At 41.0% G+C, this 15,736-nt stretch overlaps 1 protein-coding gene across 1 annotated transcript in view; it reads left to right on the forward strand.

Moving 5' to 3' along the window:
* The window catches only part of CAMKMT (calmodulin-lysine N-methyltransferase), a 278,568-nt gene that overhangs the window by 257,951 nt on the left and 4,881 nt on the right, over window positions 1-15,736 (forward strand). The window contains exons 9-11 of the mRNA XM_005864842.2: window positions 181-255; window positions 6,653-6,716; window positions 14,401-14,532. Of these exons, the coding sequence (XP_005864904.1) occupies window positions 181-255; window positions 6,653-6,716; window positions 14,401-14,532 (271 nt within the window). The remainder of the gene's footprint in view (window positions 1-180; window positions 256-6,652; window positions 6,717-14,400; window positions 14,533-15,736) is intronic.

Raw genomic sequence — 15,736 nt, forward strand, 5'->3', positions numbered from 1 at the left:
GAACAGACCGTTATGTTCTAGTTTTTTATTATACCTTTTGAAATAGTTTGTATATGCCTTTTAAATAATTTCAAGTGCCATGAAAAATAATGTTAATAGCTCAAAATCAAAAGTAAAAAAAAAAATACAACACAAAAACCCCTAAGTATAATTTTTAAAAAATCTTTTTTTTCCCTCAAGCGTTTTACGATGGGATAATGAGACAGATGTCTCTCAACTGGAAGGACATTTTGACATGGTTATGTGTGCTGACTGGTAAGTACATAAAAATCATAAAACTCCTGTTAGGAAAAAAAATAGCTTTGCTGGAGTAATTGGGCTGTGCTGTTTTGCTGTCGGCTAAGCAAAGTCAACAAATGAAGCACAAAGCCACCTTAACCTCAACAAATTAATATTCATCTCCATGTGACAGTTATAAGGTAGTCTCCTATCACAGAGTAACTTCTACCACATTATTTCCCAAAGATTGATTTTGAGAAGCATTTCCATTTTCTGGAATTGCCTCTGTTTCATGCTTGACGTATCAGTAAATGGACGACTTAGGCAAATTGCAAATAATTATGGCTCGGAGAGGAATAGTCTGGAGAAAAAGGAGTTTATCAACACAAGCAGCTCAATTAGCTTACTTCTTAGGAGAGATCTGACTATTGATATAAGGGAATATATGTATGTGTGCACACATATATACGCTCCAGCAAATAAACATATCTATGGAATATCTTTAGGGAAATAGCTTTTCTTAAAATGTATGTTTGCTGTCTAATACTGTTCAATATATTCAATTATGATATTTAATTATACATAAAATAAGAATTATAAAATTACATTTTAATTGTTATGCAAATAATAATATTAAAATCTCTGTCAGATGCCTGCTCTTTAAAAATAATTTACATATTTTGTCTTCTCTTTTAGCCCAGTCTACTTATTGTTAATGACAGTCTGATCCTGTTACAGGATAAATATGTACCAAACCTTAATAATGATTTCAACTAATCTTATGTATTTTCTTCATGTGTGTTGAATAATAATTGTTTCAGCATATGGGAAATGTTGACAATTCACAATTATTTTTCCTGTTAAGAGTAAGATCTTATTTGTATGTCTATCTTGATGTTTTTATGACACCTAAGTTCAGATTCTAAAGATCTATTATATTGATAAACTGAATCATAAGACCCAGAGCCCAGAGAAGACTCCCTCTCAGAGAGTTGAGTGAATAGGATGACATTTTCAGGAAGTCTTTATTATTTATTATTATTATTATTATTATTGTTATTTCATACAATTTTTAATGGGTAACTTTTCTACCCAGGTTAATGAAATTAGATTTTCTTTCTTTTTTCTTCTGAATAGTACTTCTCAATAAAAAATTAATATTTCATTTTATTTTTAGCTTGAGATTTTCTAGTTTTCCATGCCCTTTTAGTCTCTTTGAACCCAGTTTCAGAAAACCTGTTCCAAAGAAGGAAGAAACAGATTCCTGATTAATCATTGATAGTGTGTCTCAATATTACATCCTTCATCTAATCGAAAATAAGGAAATAAAATCTCACCATATGATTTGAGCATGTAATTTAGTAAGTGCCTTTCCTCACCAAATATGAGAAAGATCCTCCAGGTTTCATTGCGCAGATGAAGATAATGCTGGCAGGATTAGATCAGATTAAGCAGGAAAGTCAGCTCAGAGAGCAGCGGAAAGAGGGACGGAGGGCAGCATCTTCTTGGAGGCTTAGACGGGTCGCACATGGATGGGCTCTGATTACGTGGGGAAAGTCAGGGCTGGCCAAGAGATTTAGGTTACATTTGTCCTTTGCACAAATATCAAAACAGCCCGTCCTTGTCATACCTTGTGTTGTGGGCACTCACACCATGTCATCCTATTTGTACCAGAGAGACAAGCAGAGGAAGTAAGATTTAAGCTCTTTTATGATTAATGTTTTCAGGTTAAAAATAGCCACACAACATGTTTGAAAAATAGTCTTGTTTTTCCTTGCCAACAACAGGATCACATACAACTGGTATACATAATGCATATTCACTTAACGCTTTCATTACAAATATAGTATAACATAATACAGTGCACACACACCACACACTCACACATCACAAACATACACATCTAGTGGCTCTGTGAGAATGTATGAATTCAAATGAACTAAATAGACCAAGTTTCATTTTATAAATGGCTTTTCTATGCATGAATTCAGTGGTGTTTTTTTCCCTGGTGTTCTAAGTGCCAGAATGTCAGCCTGTTTATAATTTCCCATTAGGAAATGTGAAACATTAAGCTACTCTCACTGCGATGCTGATATTATTTCCAAAAGAAATGCTTTGGGAATGGTTTCTCTTCATATTCACAGGGATGGGTAAGCTGCTTAGAAACTTAGAAAGTACAGCGGTGTTTGTAATATGCATGTTGTGCCGATAGCAGTGAGGCCCAGGGCTCCATGAGCTCTTTATTGTCCTGTAGGTTTGGCATTTCTCTATCAGAGTTTCTGCCTGGATGCTGCTTCTAGGGGCAGGCAGGCAGACCATGCAGCTTTTCTCTCTCTCTCTCTCTCTCTCTCTCTCTCTCTCTCTCTCTCTCTCTCTCTCTTTGAATGTCACAGAGGAGGAAAAGAAAGCTCCCTTTAGACACTACCACCAAGATGAAACGTGAAATGCTCAGTGCCAAAACTAGGTACCACACATAAATAGATCACTTAAGTCTCACCCCATCCTTCAGTCATTGTCAGCCAATGAGATCTGGATTAGGCCACGGGAATATGAAGCAAGAGTCACAGAGTTCGAATATTAGGCACATGGATTAAATTCTTATTGAAGCATTTCCAGCAAGGATGGCATTGTCTGATTCCCTGAATAGCTAACCAGTGGTACTGCTTGATCCCATTTACATGAAAACAAGCTCTATTCACAAACCTATTCCCAACCCACATTGTGGCTCAAGTAAAAATGCACATGATTACAACAGGCGGTGATATGTTTATGTTCTTGAATCATTCATATATTCATATATTTACATTCAAACATTCACAAACCTGTGGGTACCAGGGGAAATAACTCATTTCCCAGAAGACACAGTCTCTTGGCTCACATCTAAATTATTAGCTCGACTAGATTATAAAATAAAAAGGAAAGCTGTGAAAGCTAGTCATTATTTAACTGTTCAGCATTTTTGACAATGAAATATAGTTTCATGGTTCAACAGTTCCTAAATAACTTGTAAAACGTCAACTTTGAAATAAACAGAAAGGAAAATAGAGGTACTGCAAAAGGGATGCTGTGGACAAGCATCAAAATATTAGAATATTTAACCACAGGTGTAAAAAAAAACACCTGCCTATTAAGTTCCTTGGTTGACTTGTTTAATGTTGAATTTAATATGAGTTCCTTTGCACTGGAATGCAGTCCGGCCCAGTCCTTGCTGAGCTTAGGAAAGTGAGTGATTGTTACTATTAAGTCTGCCTTTCCAGACTCCTGTTCAACCCCAATAATCTAAGAGCCTGGAAGTCAGATTTTTTTTTTATCCAGTGAACGCTCTCATTCAGCATTTGATGGCTTTCCAGTTTATTGCAGCTCTGCAGAAATGAAAACGATTCTGCACCCTTGGACTCTAACGGCTCAGAGAGAGGCTGAAATGCCACCCGGAGCCTGCCGCGTGGAGCTAGGTGTGTGGGAGTCAGCACCAGCTGGGCACGCCTGCAGCCAGACTTGGGAAAGAATCGGGGAAGGCACATCACCTCCCTTGCTCTCAGCATTTTCACTGTGGACACTGGATTGTTTCTATTTTCTATTCTTTTTTACTTTTAATGATTTTTTTTAAAGTTTGGTTTTTGTGGAACAAAATTTTTTTTTTCAAAATAGGTTCTAGAATTTCTTTGATTTCTTTCCGATGCTGTAATCATGGATATTTCTAAATCACACCTTAAAGAATTTTACTCCTGAAAAGATCTTTAACCCAAACGTAGTGAGCCCTTTCCCCTCACACCTGAGGACACAGTCCCAAGAAGATATACAATGTGCCCAAGATCTTGCAACCTAAGGGGCAGAGCAAGTGGGATCAGCACAGGGCACGAGTGCCAGCTTCCACAACAGTCGGTGATAACTACTGATGGAGGCCATTCTTCCGCTGAAAGTTAATCTGAAACATCGAATGTAACTGAGCACATTTCACCTTGAAAATCACAAGAGGTCTTCCTTTTTGTGGGTAGTGACAGAGAATTGCCTCCTTTCCTCTGCACTAATTAATTTCCCTATGAGAGGAGCTGCAAATGCTCTGTGTGCTGCTCAAAACAGACGGATTCTAAGGCAGTGATGGTGAACCTTTTGAGCCTTTGTCAGCATTTTGAAAAACCCTAACTTAACTCTGGTGCCGTGTCACATATAGAAATTTTTTGATATTTGCAACCATAGTAAAACAAAGACTTATATTTTTGATATTTATTTTATATATTTAAGTGCCATTTAACAAAGAAAAATCAACCAAAAAAAATGAGTTCGCGTGTCACCTCTGACACGCGTGTCATAGGTTCGCCATCACTGTTCTAAGGGAAGGGATGAAAATGGCCTGGCACCTTTCCTTTCTCATAAAATCTGTGGTTCAGATCAATGGAACAAAGCAAGTTTGATTCCACGAGTGAATTCTGTAGAGGTGTGTGTGTGTGAGTGTGTGTGTGTGTGTGTGTGTGTGTGTGTGCACATCTGTGTGCGTTTTAATGGCCGACCTAGGCTGACTGTCGATGCACTTTGATCAGTAACTGAAGGGGAGAGTTGAAACGGTATCTCCATCCCCATCACTGACCCTCTCAGCCTTTTTAAATAGATCCACTTAAGCTACTGCTGTTCTCTGAGCCCATTAGGACCATTTAAGGGGCGAATTTTCCCGAGATTATATATCACTCCTACTAAAGCACATTGAAATTGCTCATAGGACTATCCTGCAAAGCGTTATAAATTCTGCATCAGAGCTAAGGAAGCAGGTGAGCTTGCTTGGAATAAAGACCACTTAGAAAACTACAGGAATTACTTTTGGGAAATTTGATGTGGATGGAGTAGACAACATTACTGTATTTGGATAACTGTATTTGGAATGTGTCCTATGTGTTGAGCTGCATTTTTTCAGTAAGTTGGGATGCTAATTAATATATTTGTCACCATTACCAACATTAAGTAGAAATAGTACTTTATAAGGTTATGTTTTAAACTCAGCTTTTAAGATGCTGTTTTTTATTCTAATGATCTTACCAGCTCTTAGGATGCACAGGTATAAACTGAGCATGGTCTTTGCTTAATGCTATGTACCCCAACCAGCCAGGTTTTCTATAGGCCCGAGTACCTGACAGAGATATCCTCCCACAATGATAGTCTTCTTAAAAAACAAAACCAGAATGCTTAATTATTAAAACTTAAGATATCATTACCTCACTAAAGAATAAGGTATATAGTCCCAAAGAGAAAAAGTTTTAAGACACTTAGATATAACTTGATTTCTTCCTTTTCCATCCTTAATGGTTATTAGTCACTGATTAACATGACTTAAAGGCAGATTTTATAAAAACAAATATTTGCCAACTAATATGTATTATTAATTTGATTCCACCACAGCCACATAGGTGGGCCTTTATTGATAAAGACACAGAGGCCTCATGGGAAGTGACTTGACAAGGTGACATAGCAGAGAGGTCAGAGCCATAGCTCTATTAAACGGTGAACTACCCCCCACCCTTGCCTGCTGACGGCCGAAACCCTCAGCTCCAAGAAGGATGAGGCAGGGCCCTGGAGTAGGCAGTACTTACTCATGCTCTGTGAGGAGCAGGGAGGCGAAATCAGAGGGGCCTGCACCCAACAACAGCATTGGGAATGGGAGAGGGCTCCCACTTAGGCTCCTCCTGGGGTGGCTGATGCACAAGGCTGCCCAGTGTCCTAGCCTGCGAGTCCCAGATAAGCAAACTCTGTCCCAAGCTTTCCAAGATAAGGCCTGGTGAAGATGGGGTCAGGCCAACCTAACCAAAGGGATGACAGAGCTGCAACAAATTCTCCAGAGACCAGAGGATAAGAAAGAAAGATGACAGTAAACTGGAAAAAAATCAACATGGAGATCAAGGGGGAGGAATCCAGAGTTGCCATGGTCTCCATGACGCGTTGCCCAAACCTTATCTTTGTTCTTTGTTTCGGAACCATTTAGTCCTAGGTCCCTGGTGGAATCTAACCTCAGTGCTATTCCTAGTCACTAAAAGCCGTCACCACCAGAGATCATTCCGGTGGTTTATTTTTGGAGGGTGGTCGTACAGCACCCTCCGTGTGCGGTGGGCCCGGGTCTACAGAGACAAAGCTCCAATGGCAGCAAGTGCTGGGAGAGCTTCCTCCAAACAGAAGCTTAGAAATCGTCCCGTTAACAACAACCTGTGGCCCAGTGCGTGTGAATAACCCGGGCCCATTGCATGTTGATGACTTGGCTTCGCTTCCATTGCAATACCACTAACCACAATATCTTTATTTCTCCCCCAGCAAGACATTTGAATAGAAAAATGCAATTTCTCTTCTTTAGCGTTGAGTAAACATGTGTAATTAGCCCTGTACTTGTCTCCATTAGCATCATTAGACTTGAAAACCCAGTTTAATCTGGATTCTGCTCTCTTCTCAATGGCAGCCTGTTTCTGGACCAGTACAGAGCCAGCCTGGTCGATGCAATAAAGAGATTGCTCCAGCCCGGGGTAAGTAGTCCCTGTTTCCTCCCGAACACTGGTTCAGAATAATTAGTCTGCGCACAGAGATGGAGAGAGTAATGGAATGGCAGGATTAATGTCATGTGATACTTTAATACTTATTATGTCCAACTTCAATTGGGTCTTCTGATCTATCAGATTCTTTCCTAATCATAACCAGGAAACTTCTTACCCTTGGCCTTCAGATAAGGAACACAGTGGGTAGTAAAATAAATGAAACTGCTTCAAAGATAGTGTGAGATTATTTTTATCAAAGAATTTCTTGAGTCTTTTCCTTTGATAGCAATATCTTCATATGAAAGTAGAAGTATGATATGGAAAGTTTTCTGTTGACTTCTGTCATTTTAAATCCCTTCAATGGTAACCTTTGTCATTGGGTATTTATTGCAAAGGCATTTTTTTTCTATTTCTGTTTATATTAAAGAAAAAGGACTTCAGATGAATCTGTATATTAAAAGTTCTTTGCTTTAAAAGGAAGCCATTATTTACATATTATAAACATTAGGTCACAATGAAGCCACGCATGGCATAAAAATTGTGCACATTTTTACATTTATATATCCATTTATGCCTGTGAGTAAATTACAGAGTTTGTATCCACTCTTATTTTGTTGGGCTGTTATACTAAGCTAGGAGGTCTTGCAGCCTAAACAGAGAGTTAATATACGTCTATTTAAAGTAAGAAAACGAGTTTAAAGCTCATGCATTAAAAAAAGAAAAAAAATTTAAGTATGTAAGGCTCTCGCTGTACCATCGAGTTTAAAATAGCATAACAAAAAAAATAAAAATAAAATAAAATAGCATAACAATGTTAATGCAGTCAGTCTAGGGCAGGAACTCAAATTTATTTGAGCAAAGACTGCAGTGTGTGTGTGTGTGTGTGTGAAGTATTTTCTAGTTTTGTTTCTAAAGTCTTTTTAAAAGAGGGTTTGCTCCAGTCTTCTGACCTCAGTGAGACTTACAGACTAATACCTTTCAATATTCCTTTTATATCTGTTTTCACATGGAAGGTTCCCAGGGCAATTTGATAATCATCCTTTGCCTCACACTGTTGCTTTTTATTTTGTTATCTCTGTATAGCTCAGAAACTTTAAATAGACCTCTCAGAGGAGTAACCACAGCTTGGTAAGTGGTAATCAATTAAAGGAAATTGGCTTCTCGGTTCCCTCTGTGCGGTGGGTAGTAAGTCTTGAGGCGAGGAAGGGGCGCAGCCCACGCTGGGGATGGCTGCTGCCCTAGTTGGGTGAGCAGCCTGAGCTGAGGGTGGAAAAGGGAATTTGGGGCCTCCCCATCCTCCCTGTGAGCCTTAGGTGAGCCTTGTGAGCATTTGCAAGGTGAGGATTTTCAGAGGCACTGAGACTCTTGGATGTCAAGGCCTCCATGGAAATGTATCATAGGCCACATATATAAATGCAGTGCTTTCAAGGACTCCTGGACCTGCCCTGCACAAACAGGACCACACTCCACGCCAGCCCCCTTCAGGCCTGTTGGTGGCAAATACTCCATTTTGCTGCAGCTCTGCATGATTCGCCCAGAATCTTTTGTAAATCATCCTCATGATTCACAATAAAAAACTGCCCACGCTATGAATAGACCTAAGTGTAGATTGAACTGGAATCCTAGCAGGCCCCCTGTTCCCTCTATTAAACCTTGAACCACACTCCCCCTGGCCTGAAGTATGGCTCCACACAGCAGCCCCCCTGAGCGAAGACAGCAGCCCTCCCTGCTGACGGCTGTTACTCACCCTTAGCTCCTAGCAGGAGGAGGCGGGGCCCTAGAGTAGACATCCTCCTTACCACGTGAGGAGCAGGGACCCTGGATCAGAGGAGCCTGCACTGAACAGCTGCATTAGAAATGGGAGGAGGGCCTGGCTTAGGTTCCTCATTCACAAATGGCCAGGGCTCTAGATTAAGGGGTAAGGAGTCCACTGTAGGGGGGAGTCCGAGTTGTGGATGGCACATGGGCATTCCAAAATTACCCCCCAGGAAACTCATCCCTTTTGGGGGATCTAGGGAGGCACAACACTTGCACTCCCTAGGCCTCCACCCAGGTGCACCCTGCAAGGGTCACATGGACTTGGCAGTGACCTGCAGCTCCATGTCCTGTGCCATTGGGCTAGAAGGGTTCCCAGAGCTTGGGGGTAACCAGAGGAAGAGCTGAACTATTCTTCTTAGCTCTCAGCGCTGGCTGTTCTGCTTCCAGAGGACCACCCGCTGCTGAGCGTGTGTGTTGTGAAGTCACAGTCCAAGACCAAGATAATAGCAAAGGTTTTATTTCTACTTAGAGCTGCTTTCAATGTTTTCTTGAGCCAAGACAACTCCTCCACGGTGTTGTGGCCCAGAGATCTGAAGATGTCACAAGAAGCCCACAGAGAAACAACTTGGGGCCTACGCTGGTGGGTCCTGAGTTCTTCATAATTCAAGACTCAGCACATCCAACGGGAGATACAAGAAGTTCTCAGGGTGCCCAGCAAAAACTGCACTTGAGCCAAATGCAGCAGATGACAGTGATGTGGGTGGGGAGACGTGGCACTAAAGCGTTTTCAAGGGCAATGCCATGATTCCCAGGTGTCTAGCTTCGTTTCAAAAGTGGAAGAGTATGGAAGTGCTTGGTACCCAGTAGGTGTGTCTGAGTGTGTGTGTGTGTGTGTGTGTGTGTGTGTGTGAGAGAGAGAGATGGGTAGTGACCTGGCTCCAAACAGTAGGGGCTTGGAGCCAAGGATATTGAATTCCATTTTAGGTGGAATGGGTTAAAGGCACTTTCAGAACTCACCCATGGAGAGATCTAGTAGACACTTGAAAATATGGGTGAATGCTGCAGTTACATACTAGTGAGTTTTGAGGTATAAGTGATAGTTGACGTTCTGGACTTCGGTACAATGGCCTAGGACTATATAGAATAAGAATAAAAAGTAGGCAGAGCTTTGGGGACCACTGACAATTAAGGAGCAAGTGGAAGAAGAGAAGTCAGGGAAGGGGACTGAGAGAGACACAGGGGAGGAAGCAGGCGGAAGCAGGGAAAGGCAGCATCTCGGAAACCTGGTAAAGAAATGGCTAGAAAATAAACATAAGCTTAGACATGTAATCGGTATTTAATAGTTGGTTGCCTGGAAATGCAAGAGGAATAAAAGCCTTTCGTTGGAATAGCATATTCCTTTTAAAATAAACCCTAAGCATACTTATTTTTCCAGAAGTGCACGCCCTTTAATATGTGAGTATGGATTAGTCTAGCGAAACAGCAACAACTGCACTCACAATGTAAACAGTATCGCCTTGTTTAGTGGGACTCCTCTCTCCTCTCCAGGGATAAACGAATCTCTCAAATTTCTGCTCATCAGTCAAAATTTTACATTCAATTGAGTGTTCATTCTTCGTTTAAAATGATTCTGTGACTGTGAATGCTTAGAAACTTGTGCTTTGGTAAATTGAAAATAATTTTCTAAAGTGATGGGCTAATTTGAAATCTCTTTTTTTTTCTTGTTTTGATTTTTGCAGCCTAAATTGTAAGTCGTATTCCTCTGATTGGACCCGACAAAGGGTTTGGCTCTACTGAGATGGGTGTGTGTGTGTCCTAAAACCAATCTCTATGGGGGGGATGCAGACACTCAGTAGGGCTCAGTGGATGCTTACTGAAGCATTCAGAATGGATGATGTACTGTTGTCCCTATTAAGTATGAATCCACATCTCAAAAATACCTGTATTTAATTGAATGAAAAGGAAGCATTTTAAAACTCATAACTGAGTAATTAGAGATTAAAAGTCCTGCTTGCTCTTTCTCTTTCTCCTGGGTCCAGTATTGTGCCCTCTCATATCCCGCCATAGTCGCTGACTGTACAAATGCTTCTTGGAGGAAATCTTTTCTAAAGAATAAGCAATAGGACATGGCCTTCGAATCCCCAAAGACTCGTATTTCTCAGATGATTCAACATCGGCATTTGGTTTATTCTCTCAACAAATATTGGTTGAGTATCTACTGTCTGCTAGGTCCTGCGAAAAGGCGGTGAATAAACATTAGAAGATCCCGTTGGCATGGAGTGTACATTCCAGCCAGAGGAGGCGGGCAATCACAAACAAGGATATGATGTGTGTCAGAGGTGATGGGTGCCAAGAACAAAGATAGAGCAGGGAGAGGGGGTAATGATGGGGGCGGGGGGGGGGCTGCTGTTCTAGATTGGGTGGTTAGCGAAGGACAGGTAAACCGAGGCCTAAAGGAGGCAAGAGATGTCTGGGCAGAGAGTGCAGCCATAGGCTTCGTTGCAGACCCCCTAACAGCTCACCCCAGCCAACAAGGGGTGCACTGTGGAGAGCATGTGCTTTGTAAATGCAAGCATCAACCCAACCAAGAACCCCAGAGCCCTGTAAACATGATGATAAATAGCTTAGATCAGAGATTTTCAACCCCTGTGCCACAGGATTTTTAAAATGTGCAGTACCACCTGGCTGGTTTGGATAGAGCGTCAACCTGCGGGCTGAAGGGTTCTGGGTTTGATTCCAGTCAGGGGCACATGCCCAGGTTGTGGGATCCATCCCCGGTGTGAGGGGTGCAGGAGGCAACCAATCAATGATCCTGTCTCGTCATTGATGTGTCTATCTCTCTCGCCCTCTCCCTTCCTCTCTGAAATCAATAAAAATTAATTAATTAATTAATTAATTAAGTGAGTCCAAACCATGAAAAACATGTTCTGAGGTACTCTTGCATCATTTCTTTGAACAATGACACAGGGACTCTGATTGTGTCTGAATTCCAAAGGTAAACTTTCCAGAGAAAGACACTGAGTGACCTATGACTTGGCTGTAGGCGCATGCCCTGATTCAATCCTGTCAGCTGGGTGGCTGATAGATAACTAAGCATTGTGATGTCAAATAGACCAGCCGGATTAAAGATGCAACTGGACTGCTGATTGGATAGGTTTTGCATATAAATGGATCCAGCCTCAACAATATCCATCTGATACCAAATCATATGGTCCATTTGCAAAAGCAAAACCAGAGAGAGGCAAACCGTAGCAGAACTTCCCTGAGAAAAAGATGATTTGGCTTCTTCATCTCAGGTAATTTTATGGATCGTGTTACGCTTTTGAGGTCATAGGCGATAGTAGGTTTTTAAATATATAATTTTTTGTATATGCCCTTAACTGGAATTGAACCTGGGACCCTTGCATCCGCAGGCCAACGCTCTATCCACTGAGCCAAACCGGTTAGGGCAATAGAGTTGCATCTTATTGGTCACAACTTAAAATAAGGTTTTGTCTGATTGGTTAATTCTTAGTACCAGAAATCCTTTATACAAGTATAGGCACCTGATTTTTTTTAAAAAAATTGAGCAAAAAGGGTAAATAATTACTATTATTTTTTATTTTTGTAAATCAATCAAAATTAGACCTATTTTTTGTCAGATCGGCAAAAAATTAAATATATTTTTTGGTGTGCCACAGAATTTTAGTAATTAGTTTTTGTGTGCCATGAGATGAAAAAGACTGAAAATCGCTGGCTTAGGTAATAGCTGTTAAAAATCAACTCTTCCATTGTAATGTAAGACAATTTTTGCAAGTGAATTTAAAAAAAAAAAAAAACTTCCATTATTCAAAAATCCAGAATGGCAACCAGCTCTTAGAAATGACTAAAATGACCTACTAGTATTCACTTTTTTTTTTAAATAGAGACTTTTGCTCTCCTGCTGAGACCATGTATTATATCTACTTTCACATCCAAATGCATTTTTACTGCTAAGTTTGAAAACCACCTGAAAATAGCAATTAATATGAGAAAAGCTGACAGAACCTTAAGTGTACTGGCATGATTGGTGCTGCTATAATTATGTGCCTGAGTGTGTACATGCCTATGTAAACACAGTATGAAAACATACTTGCTGTCCGGGACAGTGTATGGGGGTATTTCTTGCAGGTAAATGAGGGAAAGAGAATGACAAGGAGAGAGAATTGACGGAATTTTTATAGCACTATTAGGTGCTGTAGATGTTCCTCGTCTTACATCTGTTTAACCTTGTTTTTCAAACTGTTTCCATATTCATCACCTCATCTGATTCTCACCACTTGCTGGGGGTGGGGAGCAGCCTTTGTTCTTCCCATTTGCTGGATGAGAAAACTCAGTGGGTCGGCTAGGATGACTTAGATGAGATTAGACTAACATCTCCAAGGTCCTCAGGCTCAACAGCTCTGAGATTAGTTTTCTGATTTTCCTGAGGTGACACAGCTCTTTAATGGTGGAAACCCCCTTTACGTCCAAAAACCCTTTCTGCCACACAGTTCTTCCTTGTATTCTTCAACCCCTTCATTGCATGTTGAATCGTCTGTGAAACGTAATGTCTTCCCTACACGGTTGTTGAGGGGGTTGAAGGGGAGGTTGAAGCACCCAGCACAGTGGTAGCTATTTTTATTATTGCCATCACTGGTACTAATGAGGAGGCAATGCAGTGTCCGGGAGAGAGAAGTGGCATTGGAGTCAGATACGTTTCCATTCATTTACCAGTTGTGTCATCCTGGCCAATTTAGTCAACCTTTCTGAGCATCCTGTAAAATGGAGCTGATAATCCTTACGTTTTGGTGGTTTGAAGATTGAAGGGAGACAATGAATGGAGAGCCCCTCTCCCAGTGTCTGACACCTACTGCGTGCTCAGTAAATAGTTGGCAGGTGGGAATGGTAAACCACCTTTCATAAGAAAGTAGGATATGTTTATGATTCTCTCAAAACCTGAAGTGGCATTTCATCAAGGTGAAGTGTAACCTTGAAATTAACAGAAGCATACAGCCATCTTTTAACCAAATAAAAAGAAGAGAAGATCCTGAAGCTTAGCCATTCTGTGCACATCTGAGAGGGGGAGGAAAAATCCACATCACCCAGTAGCGAGCACATGACCCACGTGGAGGTTCACGTCCGGTGGGTTTCTGAAATCCGGTGTATGTTGTATACAGGTCCTCCCGGGCTCCCCACGGCAACAGTCTAATAAGGTTGTGCATTTTATTTAGGAAATGCCTGTTTGTCCTCTTTATACCACTTTCTTTGAAAAGCAATCCTTTGAGTACTGTGAGGAGCTGCTTTGCTAAAATGAAGGCCATTTTGAAGGATTCAATGAAGTTGGAAACCAAGATCCTTGTAGCTGACAGCGTGGTCCCAGAAAAGACCGGTGGCAGGACTGAAACGTGAAAATTCCCCACTGGGGATTGTGGTTCCTTGTCTCTGCGGAGGCTTTCTTGGTACTGAGATTTCAGGGCACAATAAACTCACATTTACAGGCGTCTGTTGCCACATGCCCTGGAGCTGTGTTGCGGGTGTGTTGGCAGCTGCCAGCGAGTCGCAAGGTGGGTGGCACTGCCCTGGACCACTTACTTGAGAATCTAGTGCTTTTGTTTCAACCGCTAGACCCAACAGAGGTGCATGTGGTACAGAACACCGACTTGGAGTCACATTTTGTTTATTACGTGCGTTATTGGAAAAGCCACTGGCCATTTGACTACGAAATATATATTTTTCTTATTTGATGCATAGCTGTCCGTGGAATTGTTCTCACTGTGAATGCCCATCCTGTGTGGACGTCTCCAGAACAATTGAGTTTTCTACCTGCGATCAGTATGTTAAGTGCTTTGACCAATGTCTGCGATGTTTGGTTGCCTGCCAGTTTTAAAATGTGTACATTTCTTTTTTAATGTTCCAGGGGAAAGCAATGGTATTTGCCCCACGCCGAGGGACTACTTTAAACCAGTTTTGCAATCTAGCTGAAAAAGCTGGCTTCTCTCTCCAAAGACATGAAAATTATGATGAACACATTTCAAACTTCCACTCCAAGGTTAGTTTTCTGCTTGTGTTAGATAACACTTTAATCCGCATTGCATTTTGAAGAGATCATGGTCTTTTTGGCAGGTAACCTAAATATTTGATTAAAGTACTTCTTAGGTGTGCTGCTTCTGAACAGCTCCGTGTATCTGATTATTTTGTGTGGTAAAGCCATCTTTTATCTTTGCATGTCTAGAAGGATTTTACAGAAACCATTCTTGTTTACTCCTTTCTCTGAAACAAAGTTATCTTTTCATTTATAATAGGCTAATTTATAGGATGCCTGGAGGTAGCATAGAACGAATGATAAACAAGCATTTATATTTTAATGAAAAAGCTTCGGGCTTTTAAGTAGGTTAAATGTTTAGCTGCACTGAAATAAATAGAAGGTGACTGTCTAATTGTATCATGTTGGACTGTAAATCTTTATCTCTGCTTGCTTTATGGCTGGGTCAGTTAGCAGTTTGAGACTGTTAAATCTCCTACAGAATTTCACAGTTGTGGGGTTAGATGTCAGAGCGAGGCGCTACAAGATTTAGGTCAAAAGCACTTATCTGAGAGTGATTTCTAAGCTTGCTTACATAAAGCAATGTTATCAGCCTTTTTATTATTTATGGGTATACAGCAATATAGGACACTGAGAGGCAAGTGTTCTGAAAACTTTAGGACTCTCACGTTTGCTAATACACGTCACTGTTACTAGCATAACATGTATTACTTAGGTAATTTTGTGCCTTACAGAAATCTCCCTTCTCTGAACTAGTCTGACCTTGGCAAGAGACTTTGACTTGTCATAATTTTGCAAGTTGTGACTGCAGGAAAATAAAGGCCTGACCTTAATTTTCTCCTATAAAAAGACCAATAGCACTCTTTATTACCCAGGACTATGATTTAATGCAGAAATTACTGACCTTTGAAAAATTATATACAAAGTGGACCTGATCTTCCCAGCAAAAGAAAGGGAATCCTCACTTTCTGGGAATGGGTTCACCTCTTTGAGTCTCTAAGGGCTCCATTCAGCCCCTGGAATAGAAATGATGCTTTGTGAACTGGAGGGGTTAAACCATGTCCCCTCACTGTTGGAATTGGGCCCTTTGCTTACAATCAGAAAATGAAAGCAGAATGGCATGGTCCTCAGATCTTACCTGCCTCTCCAGAACATGTTTTCCTCTTTCAACCCCTCCCCGAAACAAACAGAATGAAGAATGGCCCTGGAG

This window comes from Myotis brandtii, unplaced genomic scaffold, assembly GCF_000412655.1.
Source record: "Myotis brandtii unplaced genomic scaffold, ASM41265v1 scaffold191, whole genome shotgun sequence".
Taxonomy (NCBI): domain Eukaryota; kingdom Metazoa; phylum Chordata; class Mammalia; order Chiroptera; family Vespertilionidae; genus Myotis; species Myotis brandtii.